General features: G+C 39.1%; 1 protein-coding gene across 1 annotated transcript in view; it reads right to left on the reverse strand.

Moving 5' to 3' along the window:
- Window positions 1–15,443, reverse strand: part of LOC117221116 (uncharacterized) — a 50,625-nt gene that overhangs the window by 11,482 nt on the left and 23,700 nt on the right. The window contains exon 5 of the mRNA XM_076526562.1: window positions 4,856–5,017. Coding sequence (XP_076382677.1) covers window positions 4,856–5,017 — 162 coding nt within the window. The remainder of the gene's footprint in view (window positions 1–4,855; window positions 5,018–15,443) is intronic.

A 15,443-nucleotide genomic window follows, 5' to 3' on the forward strand; every position in this document is an offset into this window, starting at 1 on the left:
TTTTATATAAAAATGAATTTCTTTCCTTGTAATAGTATCAACCAGTTCCGAGAAAAGCTATTATTTTCGACAATTCGATTAGAACTTTATAATGATATCGTTGAAATGTTCGAGCAGTGTATGAAAATATACGTTTTCTATATCAAAGGCAATTTTCATTTCAGAAGAAATCACAGGAACACGACTGAATTGTGTAAAATAACAAAGTATTAAAACGACATGTATCTCTTGGACTGTTGACAAATAATAACCGAAACGTATCCTAAGGTGGTAGTACTGTAAAGAAATACTTTTATGATAATACTTTTTCACAATAACGACTACTACATTCAAACATAGCTTAATACGAAAATTATGTTCGCTATTTGGACCGTTTCAACCGTTCGATACATCATGGGAAAATGTAGGACAAGAATCTTGCGCCGACTCAAAACTCGACGATACCGTGAAAGTTCGACTAAAGTCTTCAAGCTGTCGATGGACAGAAAACGGAGAAAAAAAGTAACGGAACACGTGGTCCACGTAAGAAAGCAAAGACGATGAAAGAAGTCGAGGAAAGAAAACGGGGAGAAACTAGATTTAACACGAAATACCGGTGACGTGTGTGTCTTTGTCTGTGTGTGCGTATGGGTATGTACGTGTTTGTGTGTAAGCGGTCTACTTGTGCTCTTAGCAGTTCCGACGTGTCTTTGAAACCAACATACACATAGAGTTCATTTCGCAAACAAAGGAAACGAGACGAAAAATAATTAGAACCCCGGAGAAAGCCGAATGAAAAAACATCGCGGGAGTACCGTAGATCGCTGGTACCATAGAAAAGAGACAAAACTTTCGGGTCATCGTCCAGAGCGTCAAGGGGATGACATATTACACCATCACCTCGGTAGTCGCTTAAGCACAACATGCATCATCGGCGCAAGCTCGGAGTTTACACAGATCTATCGCACCGTAAATGCAGTACCAATGTCTTGTCTCAATCATTTTCAATAATACTCGTGTGACTCTGTCTTATCGATCGATTCTTTCGGTTATGTTTGTCTCTCTCACAGACTGCTCTTCATGTTCAGCGATTAGAGTCGACTTTTTCGTCCCCACTGCTCGTAGCGAAGCACGCGCGCACGACTATTAAATTCTTTAGCGATCGGCAAGTGATCGTAAATTTTGGAGAACTTTAAATGCAACGAGGTTCCAATAAAGATTGATCTGTTCGATGTGTGAGATCGTAAAATTGCTATATGCTATACAAATCGAAACTTGCACAGTCCCACCATGCCCGATTGTAAAAAGAGAAATTGAGTAAATGGAAAAACGCGTGATTATTATCACAAATAACGAGCAAATTGATCTCAAAGCAAATGTTACTGAATTAATCTGCATAGTTTTTGAGCTGCTGACGAACAAAATATATATGTACAGGGTGATCAATTTAAGTAAGGCCAATTAAATGTCCCGTCGAATTGTAGTAATGCAAAATATAGTTTTTCTGTTGACACTTTCATGAACAGTGTCAAAGGGTCAATGTACAACAAGAATACTTGCTTTGCAAATATTTTGTTTCGATTTACAAGAAATGAGTAATATCCGCATTTAATAGATCATCCACATGAAATCTTAATCTCGAGTCTAACTCATTGATATAGTGTGAGCATTTGTAGCTAATTTTTGCACGCTTTTCTTCTTTAGGGTACCACTCGTGGAACACGGAATAACCAATTTATATAGTTATTAAACCAAATTGACCTGTAATGCGCGTCTCTCACGTTCCGCTGACCATATTCAATGAATCGTCAGCAAATAACATTGTTCTAGAAGAATCATTCGTCATTTTGTTATTGCTGTAAAGCGCACTGGCGATAGATGATGGTGAAATCTATTATATTCTTCGAATATCCCATATTTTATGTTTGTTTTTGGAATGCAATTTTCATGTTCAAATTGTCTTAAACTCGCGTGTGAATTTTCGTTAACCCTATCGACGATGATTCCTTTATATCTTTCGTTCCCGATAGTTTTGGTTCTTACACGATTCTCAATTCTCATCAATTTTTTTCACCATTTTTCTACACGTGTATCCGAATTGTTTTCCTTCGAACATCGATCTCGTTTGCTGTAAATGAATACCATATCGATCTTTTCTTTCGTCGAGCAATTCGTTGCGAACGGTGCATCAAGGCGTCATCTGTATTCCGATCGTAAATGTTCATGTTTATTTATTGTCACGAGATGTCGATTGCCGCATTTCGGTCAAAGCTTCGGACATCAATTTCAGATAAAACTATAGCTCCCGGAGATTAAGGTAATTTCACGGTCATTGCTATCACACATGTCTGAACGTATTTTTTGATCGGTTAGATCGTTATTTCTTTTATTGCATAATAAACGTTGCACGCGCAGCAAATATCGACAATTTCAAAAATTTCCAAAAAGCGACCCTTGAAAAAATAATGTTTTCGACGTGCAATGACACTCTGGCACTACTCGCATTACGTAAAAAATATCTTTTGCATCGTCACCGTTCGACGAGACATTTATGTGGCTCTACTTAAGTGGACGACCCTGTATATTCCACAATAATTGATTCAAGTTTCAGCGTGTCTCGAATTTCACAGAAATGCGCGCGTGGCTTAAATCGTTGAGCGTAGCCATCGATCGTGTACCAGCGAATCGATGGATCTTTGATCGATCACGAGCTCTTCTTGGTGTCGGCAGAGAATTTACCATGGAGTGAGTTTACAATAATCGTTTGAGTGCCACGAGTCCTTAAAGAAATCGGTGCGGAGTACCGACGGAGTGGAAGTATTTGCAAGCGAAGATAAATAGAGGCGAAGTTGATCACGTGCATGGCCGTTTAGTATAATATCCCGCGAAAAGAAAGTTCTTCGAAAGGTTGCGAAAACAAAAGTTACAATAACGGTAGAGCAATCGATATTCGTCGAAATTGAAACTGAGTGATAGCGACGCGGCCGCGCTGCGTGGTGCTCAAACGGTTCAAAAATATTATACTAGGCATCAGCAACCACGAATATTTTTCCACTTGGTTGAAACAGGTAATTCCGTTGCTTGCGATCTAATGGGCTAATTCGTGGCTGGTGATCGAGAAACCAATAATAACCGATCTATAAATACATTACGAGGCGTAAGCTCTTATACAAACAACATTGCAATGAACGACAGTACGAAGCGAAATCAAGAAGAAACGTTCGAGAACGAAAATTGAGAAGAACGCATTGACAGAGACAGACAGATCTTCGAAATTTTCTTTCTTTACCGGAAAAGCCAATGACATGTAGTTGGAATACGCGTGTCGTATGTGACTGTTATAAGCGTAGAATCAGAACAAAAAATATCAAATAAATGAGTTTCGAGGAAAATATGTGCGGTGTAATTAAAAGTACTGGGCCGAATACCGCGGATGCTCGAATTCTACGGAGCGTGTGACCGGAACACGCGAAAAATATTTCCTCGAGGACCGTGTACAGTTGTTCCGAGGCTAAATAGAAAAATACACAGCGGGCCTCTTATTAGAAACAAAAGAAAAATGAGAGACAAGAGCTAGAGCTCCAAGCGCGCTCGGCAGTGTATTCACAATCGCAATGACCATGTATTCGTAACTTAAAGATAGGGCTACGAGGAACTTCCGAAAAATGGCCCCCGAAACTACGCGGGTATTCCTTTTCTCGTTCGGATTATGCTTATTCTTGGTGAAATTCAAGATTTTCAAATATTTTCCTGGCTATTCGCTACGTGGCTGAATTTAATGCGAACAATATTACTGGATGTTGAGTATAAATTAGCGAACAGATAAAAATTTGGAAATTATCTGATTTAACGTCCACTGACATTCGTCGGCGTTCGAATGTTTAAGTACACGTTGAAATATTCAGTAGGCTGTAGAAATGTTATTTGAAATTGTTCTTTACGTTAGAGATGAGTGAACAGATCATTTACCTTCGTTAATGAGTGAACATACAAGAGAACAATTTTGTTTGTAATAATGATATTTAGCTGGAATTTGGAAAAATTCGTTTGGAAGTTCGCTTGGAGGCATACAGGAAGTAAAACGTGCAAACGTTCGAATTTTTTAGTAGAAAATCAACAATTTTTTGAAGATTTAAGTAATCGAAAAGATCGCGGAAAATAAGTTTTGCATAAAATTAATGAATTGTTGTGTGTAAGCGATACGATCGAATTGATTACAATACCTATTCTAGCATTTCATTCTATGATTCGAACAAATAAAACATCAGTTTTTAATATATACGAGTTTAGTTCGTTAAGAAATTATTTGTACAAATGCAAGGAATCCGCCATAGATTGAAACAATAAATTTCGAAAATTCGTGAAACGAACTATGTCTCAGACTTGAAGAAGTTGTCAATTTCGAGTAGTCCGATCGAAAATTTACTATACCGCGCGCACCTCTCTTAATTGATGTACTTTCGTTCTTTCATTATCCGTATATTGGTCTATTTGTTTCATTATCACCCGTAATAATAAATAAATCAATTTTAAATAATTCATTGCATCCAGTATTTAAGTCATCCGAGGTGCAAAAGTGAAACATTTCGTAAACTAAGCGATTCGTATAAACATTTTCATAAACTCGTTTAGTCATAGAGCATCGAATTGTCGCGTGTGACATAATAATCGTGAACCAAGCGGAGTGAGAAAAAGAGAGAATCGGAAAGCGATGAAAAGTTGCGGAGATTTGGTCTCGCTCGAGAAGTGTTCGTGACGCGATTGATCTGTTCGTTTCTGGAAGATAGAATGGGCGACTAATAAACGAGGGGGGCCATTTTCGTAAGTTCTAGCTACGAAAAAAAGGAAAGTGTACACCATGCATAAGCCGTGGTACCATTAGCAGGTCATCATTGGAGTCGCGCATCCGCTTCTTGCCGAGTTCGATGCTCGCCATACTGGCGCTCTGAAGTCCTCCGGGAACCGCAGTCGCGGGAACTCCTGATACTCCGCCAGTCAACGCGCCCATTCCCGCCACGTTCGTTGGCATTGTCGCCGTCTGCTTTTTAGTTTTATTTTTAGATTTTATGCGATCGATCCAAACGTTTATCGTGTCCAAATATCCCCGTATTTAGATTTAGATCCAGAGCATTGTTTAGTGGTCGGTTTTTGTTCGTCCATTTGGAATTTGTTCATATTTATCGGGGACACATCACGCCAATAGGGCATCGTTCGCATGCGTGTACGTGTATTATATCGACACGATCGTCGTCAAGTTCATTGTTTCATGTGTGCCGTCGGCGATGATGGTTGTTGTTGTTTGTACACACAGTTTTTTTTTTGTTATGTTTGTTTGTTTGTAGGTTTTTTTTCGATTTTTTTTGTTATTTATTTTTGACATTCGAGTTTTGCATTCGGCCATCGGTTAATTTTTTTTCATTTGATTTTTCGTTGGACGTTCCGTAGTCGGAGCGCATGGATATTTGGTTGGCGTAATTTGTCGGCAGGCGTTAATTGGCAGGTAGCGAAGCGCACGGAGGTTTTGTCAGCAAGCATGAAGAAGCGTCATCAGGCGGAAGAGGGCAAGATAAAAATCAAAAAAAAAGAAAAACAGACCAGTTGAAGCTAAAGGCATAGAAACGACAGTCGCGATCATTTGTTTTCGATTTTGTTCTTAAACTAAGAAGAGATGTACAATAAGTATAATAACATGAACATATGGGATATATTTATACATAGATATTGTATGTACGCGTAATGGCATTTCCACGTATATGTATACGGTAAAGTATACGATGCATATATATGGCGGCACAGAATTGTGTTTGTAACGCCGTGCGCCCCAAGTGAACGCATTCGCGCACAAAATTCACGACAGGGGAACGTTTTGTGGTAAAACGACACGTAGATTAATATGCACCTGTATAGACGTAACACGCTTCTCGGGTTGCTCGCGCGAACACCGGTACCGGGCTGACGTAATTACTCGTATCTATCTTGCGATTCGATCGCTTCTCGTTGGTCACGATCTCGTTTTTCATCGAGCGGGGAACTGGAGAGGCGTGCACCGTCGAACCGCCGCGTCTTTTATCGAGTAAACGCGCGCGAATACAGGTTTTCCGAATTTTACGAATTTCACGATCCCGTAGTGCACGGGAATTCGACGATGGACGAAACATTCTTCTTGGACACGGAAAGCCAATGCTAGTCGAGAATAGAATGTACTTACGTACAGTAAGAGACGAGGCTAATGGGGACATGCAGAATTTTGCACAGTGCTTGTTGTATTAAACCAAGTCAGCTGTTTTCGACGAGTATACTCGTTATGACACAAAATGTTGCCATTTCTTCATGGCGAGTATACTCGTCGAAAACAGCTAACTGCTTAAGAAGGATATATCTTGATATATAATCTTGATTAAATTATATATTTTTATAAAAGCGTTGCATTTAAACGAAATATAAAGAAAATCAAACGTATACGATATAATCACAATAACTTACACATTTTTCAGAGAACCTGCAGCAGCTAATTGGTTAAACAAAAGATTAGCGTAGAATATTGATCTATACTATAATATTTTTGTGGCTACTTTACTCTGAGATTAGATGAAACGTCGGAACAGGACGACGATGGAACAGGTACACCTAAACATTTCCGTCGTTTTTATAATGATAGAAAAGAAGTTCGAAAGTTTTTAAATGAATATTTTCGAATTATCCGATTTCTGACGAAATGATTAGTGAGAACATTAAACCTGTTGGTTAACAGTAGTCATAACAGGCTCGTGTTGTTCGCACTATTGATTTTGTAAAAATGTATAATTAGTTTATTGTACAGTTTCTCTTAAGATCTCAGCTCTTAAAATCATTTCAATCTTGCTTTGCCTCGAATACCGTGAGATCTGTGCATTGATAAACATGACACTACGAATTCAGCGTTTTGCCATTCGTAATTGCAATTGGCAAGCATTTAAGGAAACAGATTCTTTCAACCGATTAATGAAATTATTCAACCACCGTGAAGACATTTGCTTGAAAGGCTAGCTTACAAGATCGTTCTCCGGTGAACAGTATAAATATTAATGTTTTCTATAATCAGAGAAGAATGTAAATTGTAAATTCGTTTCCAATTAGTTCCCAATTAGCGTTGATATTCGATCACGTTTGTAAAAAACGAAAATACGGTTTAACTATCTGTCTCTTACTGTACGAAATCGTACCAATTATTACATCGTTGATCGGACATGTTATAAGTGTCCGAAGATCGTTGATCTCATATTTTTCACCGAACAAAACTGAGTCGCGTTTACTCGAAATCGAAGCCGCGGTCCATGAAAATAAAGTCGACAACAGAAACGGTGTAAAAGAAACGAAACTCTGTGAAAAGTAATGACAATAGTAATAACGGTGACGGTAACAGTAATAATAGCGACAATAGGGCCAATAAGTAGGTTTCTGGGCGTCATCGGCAACAATCTGCGAACTAACAGCGCTGATATTTAATTCAATGAACGTCCGCATGGCCCGGCGTGACGCATCTAATGGAATCGTAAACGGGGCTCCTAATAATTGAAAATAAAGTATTCACTTGTTGGTGGGAAGTGCGCAATTGAGGCAGGAGGGTGGGATGGATCTCGTGGAGGTCGTGGGGTTCGGTGGGGAGGATAATGGCGTAAATGAAAGAGGCAAGTTAGGTGAAAGAAAAACGGAGAATTCCATTTGATCGTCCATCGAGTTATCGGCTGGCGTTTCTGACTCCGGCAACACCTGCAATAATCGGGACTATCTGTCGAAATTTATTAGTTTTGCCGAGATATCATTCGTTCCTATCGTTCCAGCCGTTCTCTCCCTCGCTTCTGCTTTTCTTTCCTTTTTCATCGTCAGACGAAAGCAAGAGAGAAAGCAAAGTCACGGGGGGCGAGAATTAGGCAATTCTGTCCCTGAAAAATTGAATTTGCAGATTATTTCGTGTCTCTCCGATGGTCCATGTCCCATTGTTTCCTGCTGGCATCATCGGCATTATCCGTCGGTCGTTGGTTCAACGGTACGTGGGTATCGAGACGTGATACGTGTGCGTGTACGTTGCGTGTGCGTGTACATGTGCGTGCGACGAATCGTGTGCTTATATTCGTACGAATCGATAGTGGACAGACTCTTATCGGCTGATCCATGTGTCTGCAACGCCTGATCCGTTTTTCGTGTTCGTACATTTGACAAACATTCAGATATGGCGTAGCAATTCCGAAGAGTGCATTTCATTGCATTAATTTGATTAGACCGATCAACGATACCGGCGCGGGCGGCGAGGTCGAGGTTAATCGATCTAATGGAAAATCGCGACCGAGCCCGAGAGAGAACGAATCAATGCCCGACGCTTGGAATAGATCAAAGAGTGCTGCCGCGTGGTTAAATCGGTTTATATGATAAATTCGGATCTCTGGTTGCCATTGTTCCTTTTTTTATCCACGGACATTTTTATCGAAAGCTTCGCTATTTCAACCCTCTGCGGCCGTATAGATTCTACGAGTAACAATCGATGTTTTTTCTTTTTTATCGAGGCGACTACCTCTACTTAAGATAGGATATTCGATGCGTGGAGAATTTTTTGCCTGAACTATACTTTTTCGGTATTATACCATGGTTCCGACCAGAGTTGGGCATTTTTAAAATCGTTTCGCATAAATATTTGCCTAAGAATTATCCGACTGAACATTTCTTAGTTGAATATTTTATTGGAACAATTCATTATTCGTCATAAATTATTCTGTCTATTTTATTCGAATAATTCTCTTATAATTTATTCGACTTCAATAAAGAATTATTCGAACAATTTATTCGAATAGAGATTGTAAAATTATTCGTGTAATTTATTCGAATAGAGCTTGTCAAATTATTCGAATAATAATGTGAATAATTTTGTTGACTGTTTTCATTTAACATAATTTTCTCAGAATATATTTATGCGAATACAGTTTAATTTCAAGAACTTATGGAATTACAAAACAGTCGATGCGACTTCTTCTGCACTCGTAAAATTATTTAGTTATGCGTCAATGAGTTTCAACATTTGGAAAAAAGTTAATTGTAAAGATGAATATGGAAGAAATAAATCGATAAACTATAAAAAAAGCGCTTCATATTCTATCATCTTTATTCAAATCGATTATTCTCTGTATGAATTTCTATACGAATAAATTCTTGTCCGAATAAATCGTTATCTAGATGAGTTTTTATTCGACTGGATATTTATCCGATACTGACGAATAAAACTTGATTCGTTGATCTTTATCTCTCATTCGTCATCCGAATAATATTTTGCCGAACTCTGGTTACGGTGAAATGATTTTGGACCAGATGTACTGGAATTATTAGCACATGCAAATATGGGTGCAATACGAATCCTACTATATTATTGCTTGATACTTAACATTTCGTCGCAACTGAAGACACGTGGAAGCTACTTAGTTTTTCATCTTGAACAATACCGTATTCAGGAAACTTAACGATGACGAAAGTTTCTTGAAATTCGACGTACTCGGTGAACTCTGTTATCGAATGGAATGTTACATAAATATTTTAAACGATAAAGTCAACGATTCGAAGCAAGGCTGTGGAGCAATTCAGACCGCAACGGGTTAAAATTTGTTCCCATCTTGGAATATTCGTGTTATTCGAGACGTTCAGGCATGAAACTTTGAAGGTATTCTCCGAGCAAAAGTCTGTAATTACGGTAAAACTTCGTCCCGAAAATGGCGGCGCAGTGGCCTACAAGATTGAGGAAAATTTGGCCAAAGGTTAGATTCGTCGGAACGCGTTATGCACCCTTGGGAAATTGAAAACCACTTTTAGAGAATGAGACTTCCCTGCCAACAAGCTGGTCTGCCGCAATCATCCATGTGAGACTTTTCTTCCATTGTGTCCGGGTGTGGCTGCAGGTCTTCCGCGTGACGTCGCTGAAAATGTCTTTCCCGCGTTTTTCTCTCTCTTTTTTTTCCTCTGTTTTTCTATTCTTTTCGTTTTCACTACTTTTCGCTCTCTATTCCCCGGACAATGGGTAATTTCGTTCCTCGAAGACAACACACGGGGGGGACGGAATGTCGAAACGAAGTACTAGATAATGTTTCTCGTCGTACAGGATCAAAAAAAAAGGAAAAAAATTGTCGACTTTCGTCATCGACTTGTTCCTTTCAAACGACTTTCGTTTCTCGTCTTTCGAACTGAATTTCAATCGTCGTCGTGCAACCACAGAAACAAATTACACCATAGAATCGTCCCTCGACCACTTGTCAAATTAAATCTCGTCAGTCGTAACTCGTCGTAAACGCAAACTTATCGTTAACAATTTCAGATCACAAGAAACAAAAGACTAAGCTACGAGAGAAAATGAACAGCGGTCGAAGCAAGGTATACCCGGTCTTCGAAACTTATCGTAGTGATCGTATGATCACCGTTGTTCCGCGTGGAAACGGTAGCTTTCGTGTAATCGTTTCCCGAGCTCTCGTTAATAAACGAATGTTCGTCCCGTTCTATTTAGTCGAATGTTTTCGTAGCAATCGTGTCGACTACAAGGAAATAAAGATTAAACGATGTGAAGCAACTAACTTGTAAGAGCAGTTGAGGGAGGACAATTGCGAAGGCTTCGCTAATTTCGACGTCGGTTAACGACCAGTGTGACTCGAGCAACGTTCCACTAACGACTATCCATTCGAAACGACGACGTTCGTTCTCCGATCGTCGTGATGAACACGCGGAATATGAACGAAGACAAATTTCCGAGCGCACTCTTCTTGTCCCCGAGCCCATACCTCTTAACAAACCCATCGGACGTGACTTTCTGGACGTGCAACGCGTCCACACGCTTTGTTCTATTTTCTTATCATTTTTTTTTTCTTTCAAGGTTTAACAACTTTCAGTGTAGCGTTTTTGTGTTGGGCAGCAAAACAGCAGCGAGGGTTGATAGCCGGGGTTCGTGCAGCACAGCTTGTCAGCAGAGTGGTGTACGTGTCATTCGTAAAGATACGTGTCACTTTTAACTACTTTCTTATTTACAAAATCGCGACCAAGCTCCATTTCTGCATTCTGAAAATTTTCGTTGAACTGCAAGGCTATATATCACTCAGAACATTTCATTACGGTTCGCGCGTTCATCTACAGCGCGTTCAAAAAGTGTCTGATACGTCGAGAAGGTATCCCGGTTTAATTTCTGTGAAATTCTGTCTCACCTTCGAATATTGTTTTAGAGAAATGCTTGTTGTTATACTTTGTCCGCGATATAATATCTAATTATCATACTTTAGGATCACATATTTGGTCGACAAACGCAATGCGACTGGATTGGCTGCTAACATCGAATATAACAGAATAAAACATTCTTTCTTCTCGAATCGGAGGAAAGAGTATCCAATTGTCCTGACATTTCGAAACGTATCTACAGCACGAAGATAAGTTTTGTTTTTTAAAATCAATCTTTACATTATCTTTGTTAACGTTATATGAAAGATATTCGCCCGGAGTTTACGGTACTTTTGGAAACGTTACGGAATAACTGTTCTTATTAGACCGCCGATTCTATGCATTTATGGCAAAAACGAATGGCGGTGGACGATGTACTATTTTTAACTTGTTCAAATTCAAATCCAAATCCATGCAGACAATTATTAGTTTGCATAAAAATCCGCACTTCAGTTATAATACACCTTAACCCCTTAATGCACAATTTAAAAAAAAAAACCGACCAAAAAAAATCAATTTTTTTTATCTAAGAAAATACATATTTGGACCTTAATTTCAATAAATATGTAAAAAACATGCAAAAATTACTAAAAATTCAATAAAAATAGTGGATAAATAATTATAGTGAATATTGAATCGCATTGCAGATCGAATTTTGTACCCATCGTACTGTTTTTCAATTAATATAGATAACATAACATAAGTTGCGACGTCGACCGTATATATACGGGTCTGCACATCTTGGCCGGTTTTGCACGCCCGTGTTAATACGTTTCTGCGCGTTAAGGGGTTAATCTACTGCTATGAAATTGTCTCTCTCTCGCTAAAACAATTTGCTTTTACATACTTTCCGAAGAAAATTGATCAGCCTTTACTGTCGATTACATGACCGTTTTATGCGTTTGCATCCTGATTTCGTAGGGAGAGTACTTCCGTATCGATACGGAGAAAAGCGAGTTAAACTAGATGTACGTTGTAACGTATAACGAAAGCCATCTTCGCCTGAACATCGTTAATTCTATAGCCAGACACTTTTGCAACCCGCTGTAGACGTACCGATAAAATTGTAGCGGGTTCCAGAAATCAGATTCGATGCTCAATGATCGGAAATGGAAATGGAGCGGTCACGTGTAGCTGCGTAAATATCTGGTACTCGTTACAACCTATGTACCGAACAGGTAATTGGTGTATTGCAACTAGTTCTTTGCACCTGGATAGCTGCGATAGGCTGCTAGAAAGAGAGAAAGAGAACAGTGGTGTTTGGTGATGTTAACAAGAATTTTGCCTCGTGTACTACTTACTACACGCTACGGGAACGGGCTGAACATCATACAGGAGAATGTAAAAACGGACGAACACAAAAGCGACAAACATGATACGATGAAATGAGGAAACAGGAGTACCTTGTATGATCCAATGAAAATATCAGACGGTTGAACAAATCATATTAGGGATGTGTGGAAATCAGAAATGAAGCGTCAAAGAAAGACGAGGGAACGGTGAAATAAAGAAAATGAATACGGGTACTAATGTAATATACAAAGTCGACGATAACCGTATCGAGTGAGGCGTCCCCGTTCTTCGATTTCTAATCGAACGTGCAAGCGGACAAAGTACGCGCGATGAACGTTTCATTTAATCCGTCGTCGCGTTCAATGACAACGTCCGTTTATGCTGTTACAGAAGCACGAATTGATTCGGCTTTGACGGCACACACCGTTACGGCTATCGCGTAATTCGAACACTGCGCAGCTATTGGCCAATTTTACTTGTGATTCGATCACCTGTCTCGCGTGCCATAGCGTATGCATATGTATACAGGGTGTCCCAGCCGAAGGAGGCTATTCAAATATCTCTTTCACTTTGAATGATTTCATAATTTTCGATTTTCGAGCGGTGTCGACAGAAAAAATATCGTACATCAGAAACCACGATTTATCAGGATCGATTGCATTTATTAGCGAATGAGAAACTCCTGAAGCCTGTTTCGAAGATCAGCTCTTCGGATAACATTAAACGTAAAAACAATGTGATCTAAAGGAGATAATACTGTAATCTTGGGATATTTTACTTTTTAATGTTGAAACGTAGCGTTTCGCTTTTAAACACGACACGTTCCGTTCGAAACCATCAAGAAATCTCAATTCACAATTATGATGTCATTAAAATAAGGTGGCCTAAAGTATTTGCGTGGCCTCCGGCTGCTACGGTACCCTATATCCATACACATGTCCTTCCTATCTACCTATCTCTATCTACATACGTCTATATGTAGAAATATAGAGAAATAGATAGATAGACAGAGAGACATAGAGAGAAAGGGAGAGAGAGAGAGAGAGAGGTAGATATACAGAGATAGAGATCGATACGTGTGTAATAGCGTATACATAGTATAAGGGTCTACTGCGTTCAAGGGGGGGAAGCCTGACATATATACTCGACGTAGATTGGCGAAAAGCAGCGCAGCAACGAAAGCTTTTTTCGGTGCAAACCCAAGAAACTGAAGAAGGGGCTGACATGATAGACTGAAGTCAGAGAGTTTGAGTGATACAAGAGATACAGAGTGAACAGGAATGAGCGTTGACAGAGGGAAAAGATTACGTATGTATACAGTGATGGATCATATATGCGTGCACTTCGGAGTTCTTCGTTCTTTGGTGGAACACGGTTGCTACGGCTTTTCTATTATTCTGAAGTAAACTAATTTCGTTTGCTGCGGAGCGAAGAGTACGGTGGAATGATACCATTTCAATGTTATATTATTGCACTTCACTTCGAGAAGATTGACAGGAGTGAACAATTCGATTCCACTTTAGCACTGTCAAATAGATCTTAGCGTATTTTATTTGCACAATCTTTCCTGTTCTCGTTGCATATCGGAGGGTGTTTGACGTCCCGATTTTGCACAATACTTCGTGCAGTGACTAATTTTAATGGCGGCCTGCAATATTTTTACGGACAACCACTGTCCGTTAACGTCGCAGTGTCACGTCAAAGTTTACAATGTAAAAGCTCGAACATTTTACCGTAAATTCGAATCTCATTCGGCTCTCAAGAACGTGTTATCAGTTCGTAAAATTGCAACCACTACGTCGAAGAACTTATTCAAGATTTTGCTGAAAAAATTATACAAAGACAGTTAAAATTCGAAATGACATTAAATACGACCGAAATATGTCACTTTGTCCATGTAAATTTTACGTTTATGTTTACCTTCTACGGATTTCTAAATTTACTGACTTGCGAATAAAATATCCAAATAAATATTTAATCGATCGAATGAATGGAGAAAAGTGTTAATTTCGGTAGCTGCTTGTTGGGTAGAATATTTTCGTGGATTGTACATCTAGCAAATTTCGATCCTTCTCCAACGGATCTATGCCGTAGGTGGACTAAGGCCAGCTGAAGCATACCGTTCTTACCCGATTCACCAATTAAAGACACGAGACGAACATATATATGCAGACGATATAGACTTTCACCACCACCGCACCTTTTCGCAAGCTCAGCGATCTAACAAACATTTGATGTCCAATTGTTCAGCGCAGATAAAAAAAAAGAGGAAACAAAAAGTCCAAGATATCGAATATTTGCACAATGAAGCACACGCAACATGGAGTGAGAGAAGAAGAGATAGAAAGACTTGGAAAGCGTCAGATAAAGAACAGGCTCGGGACAATTTGGATCGATGTGGACTTTTATCTCGACAAGTACACAGGAAACTCCCTTTATAAATTGATCAATTAATTAATCGACGGCGAACACGAGCTCGGAGTTTAAATCTGTAAATGTCTGAGCCAGTGCTAAACCTATTCAAACTGAATCAAAATTTCAATAGAAAATATTATCGGAATATATGTTATAGTAATTATACATTATCGAAATATATGTTATCGTAATTGTGTATTGTTGTTGTTATATGTTATCATAATGATATGTGATCGCAATTATATGTCATCGAAACTATATATTACCGTAATCATATAATATCGTAATCATTATCATAGCAACTTTTCATATCTCTTTCATTTAACACTCGCTGGACAGTGCCTGCGTTTACTTTACCTGTGGTATTTAACGGTATTACTTACGTAGCCGACGACATCTCGTCTGTCGTCGTAGGATCGCGAAAAGCTACCGACGAATCTCGAAGAAGCATGTTTCAAAATAAACAACACATTAGCCTCCGACATGTATCGCTACTTGTGCAATCTAGGCCGTGCTCGCCGTCTAAGAATGAATGACCAACG

Source organism: Megalopta genalis, chromosome 15, assembly GCF_051020955.1.
Source record: "Megalopta genalis isolate 19385.01 chromosome 15, iyMegGena1_principal, whole genome shotgun sequence".
Taxonomy (NCBI): Eukaryota; Metazoa; Arthropoda; class Insecta; order Hymenoptera; family Halictidae; genus Megalopta; species Megalopta genalis.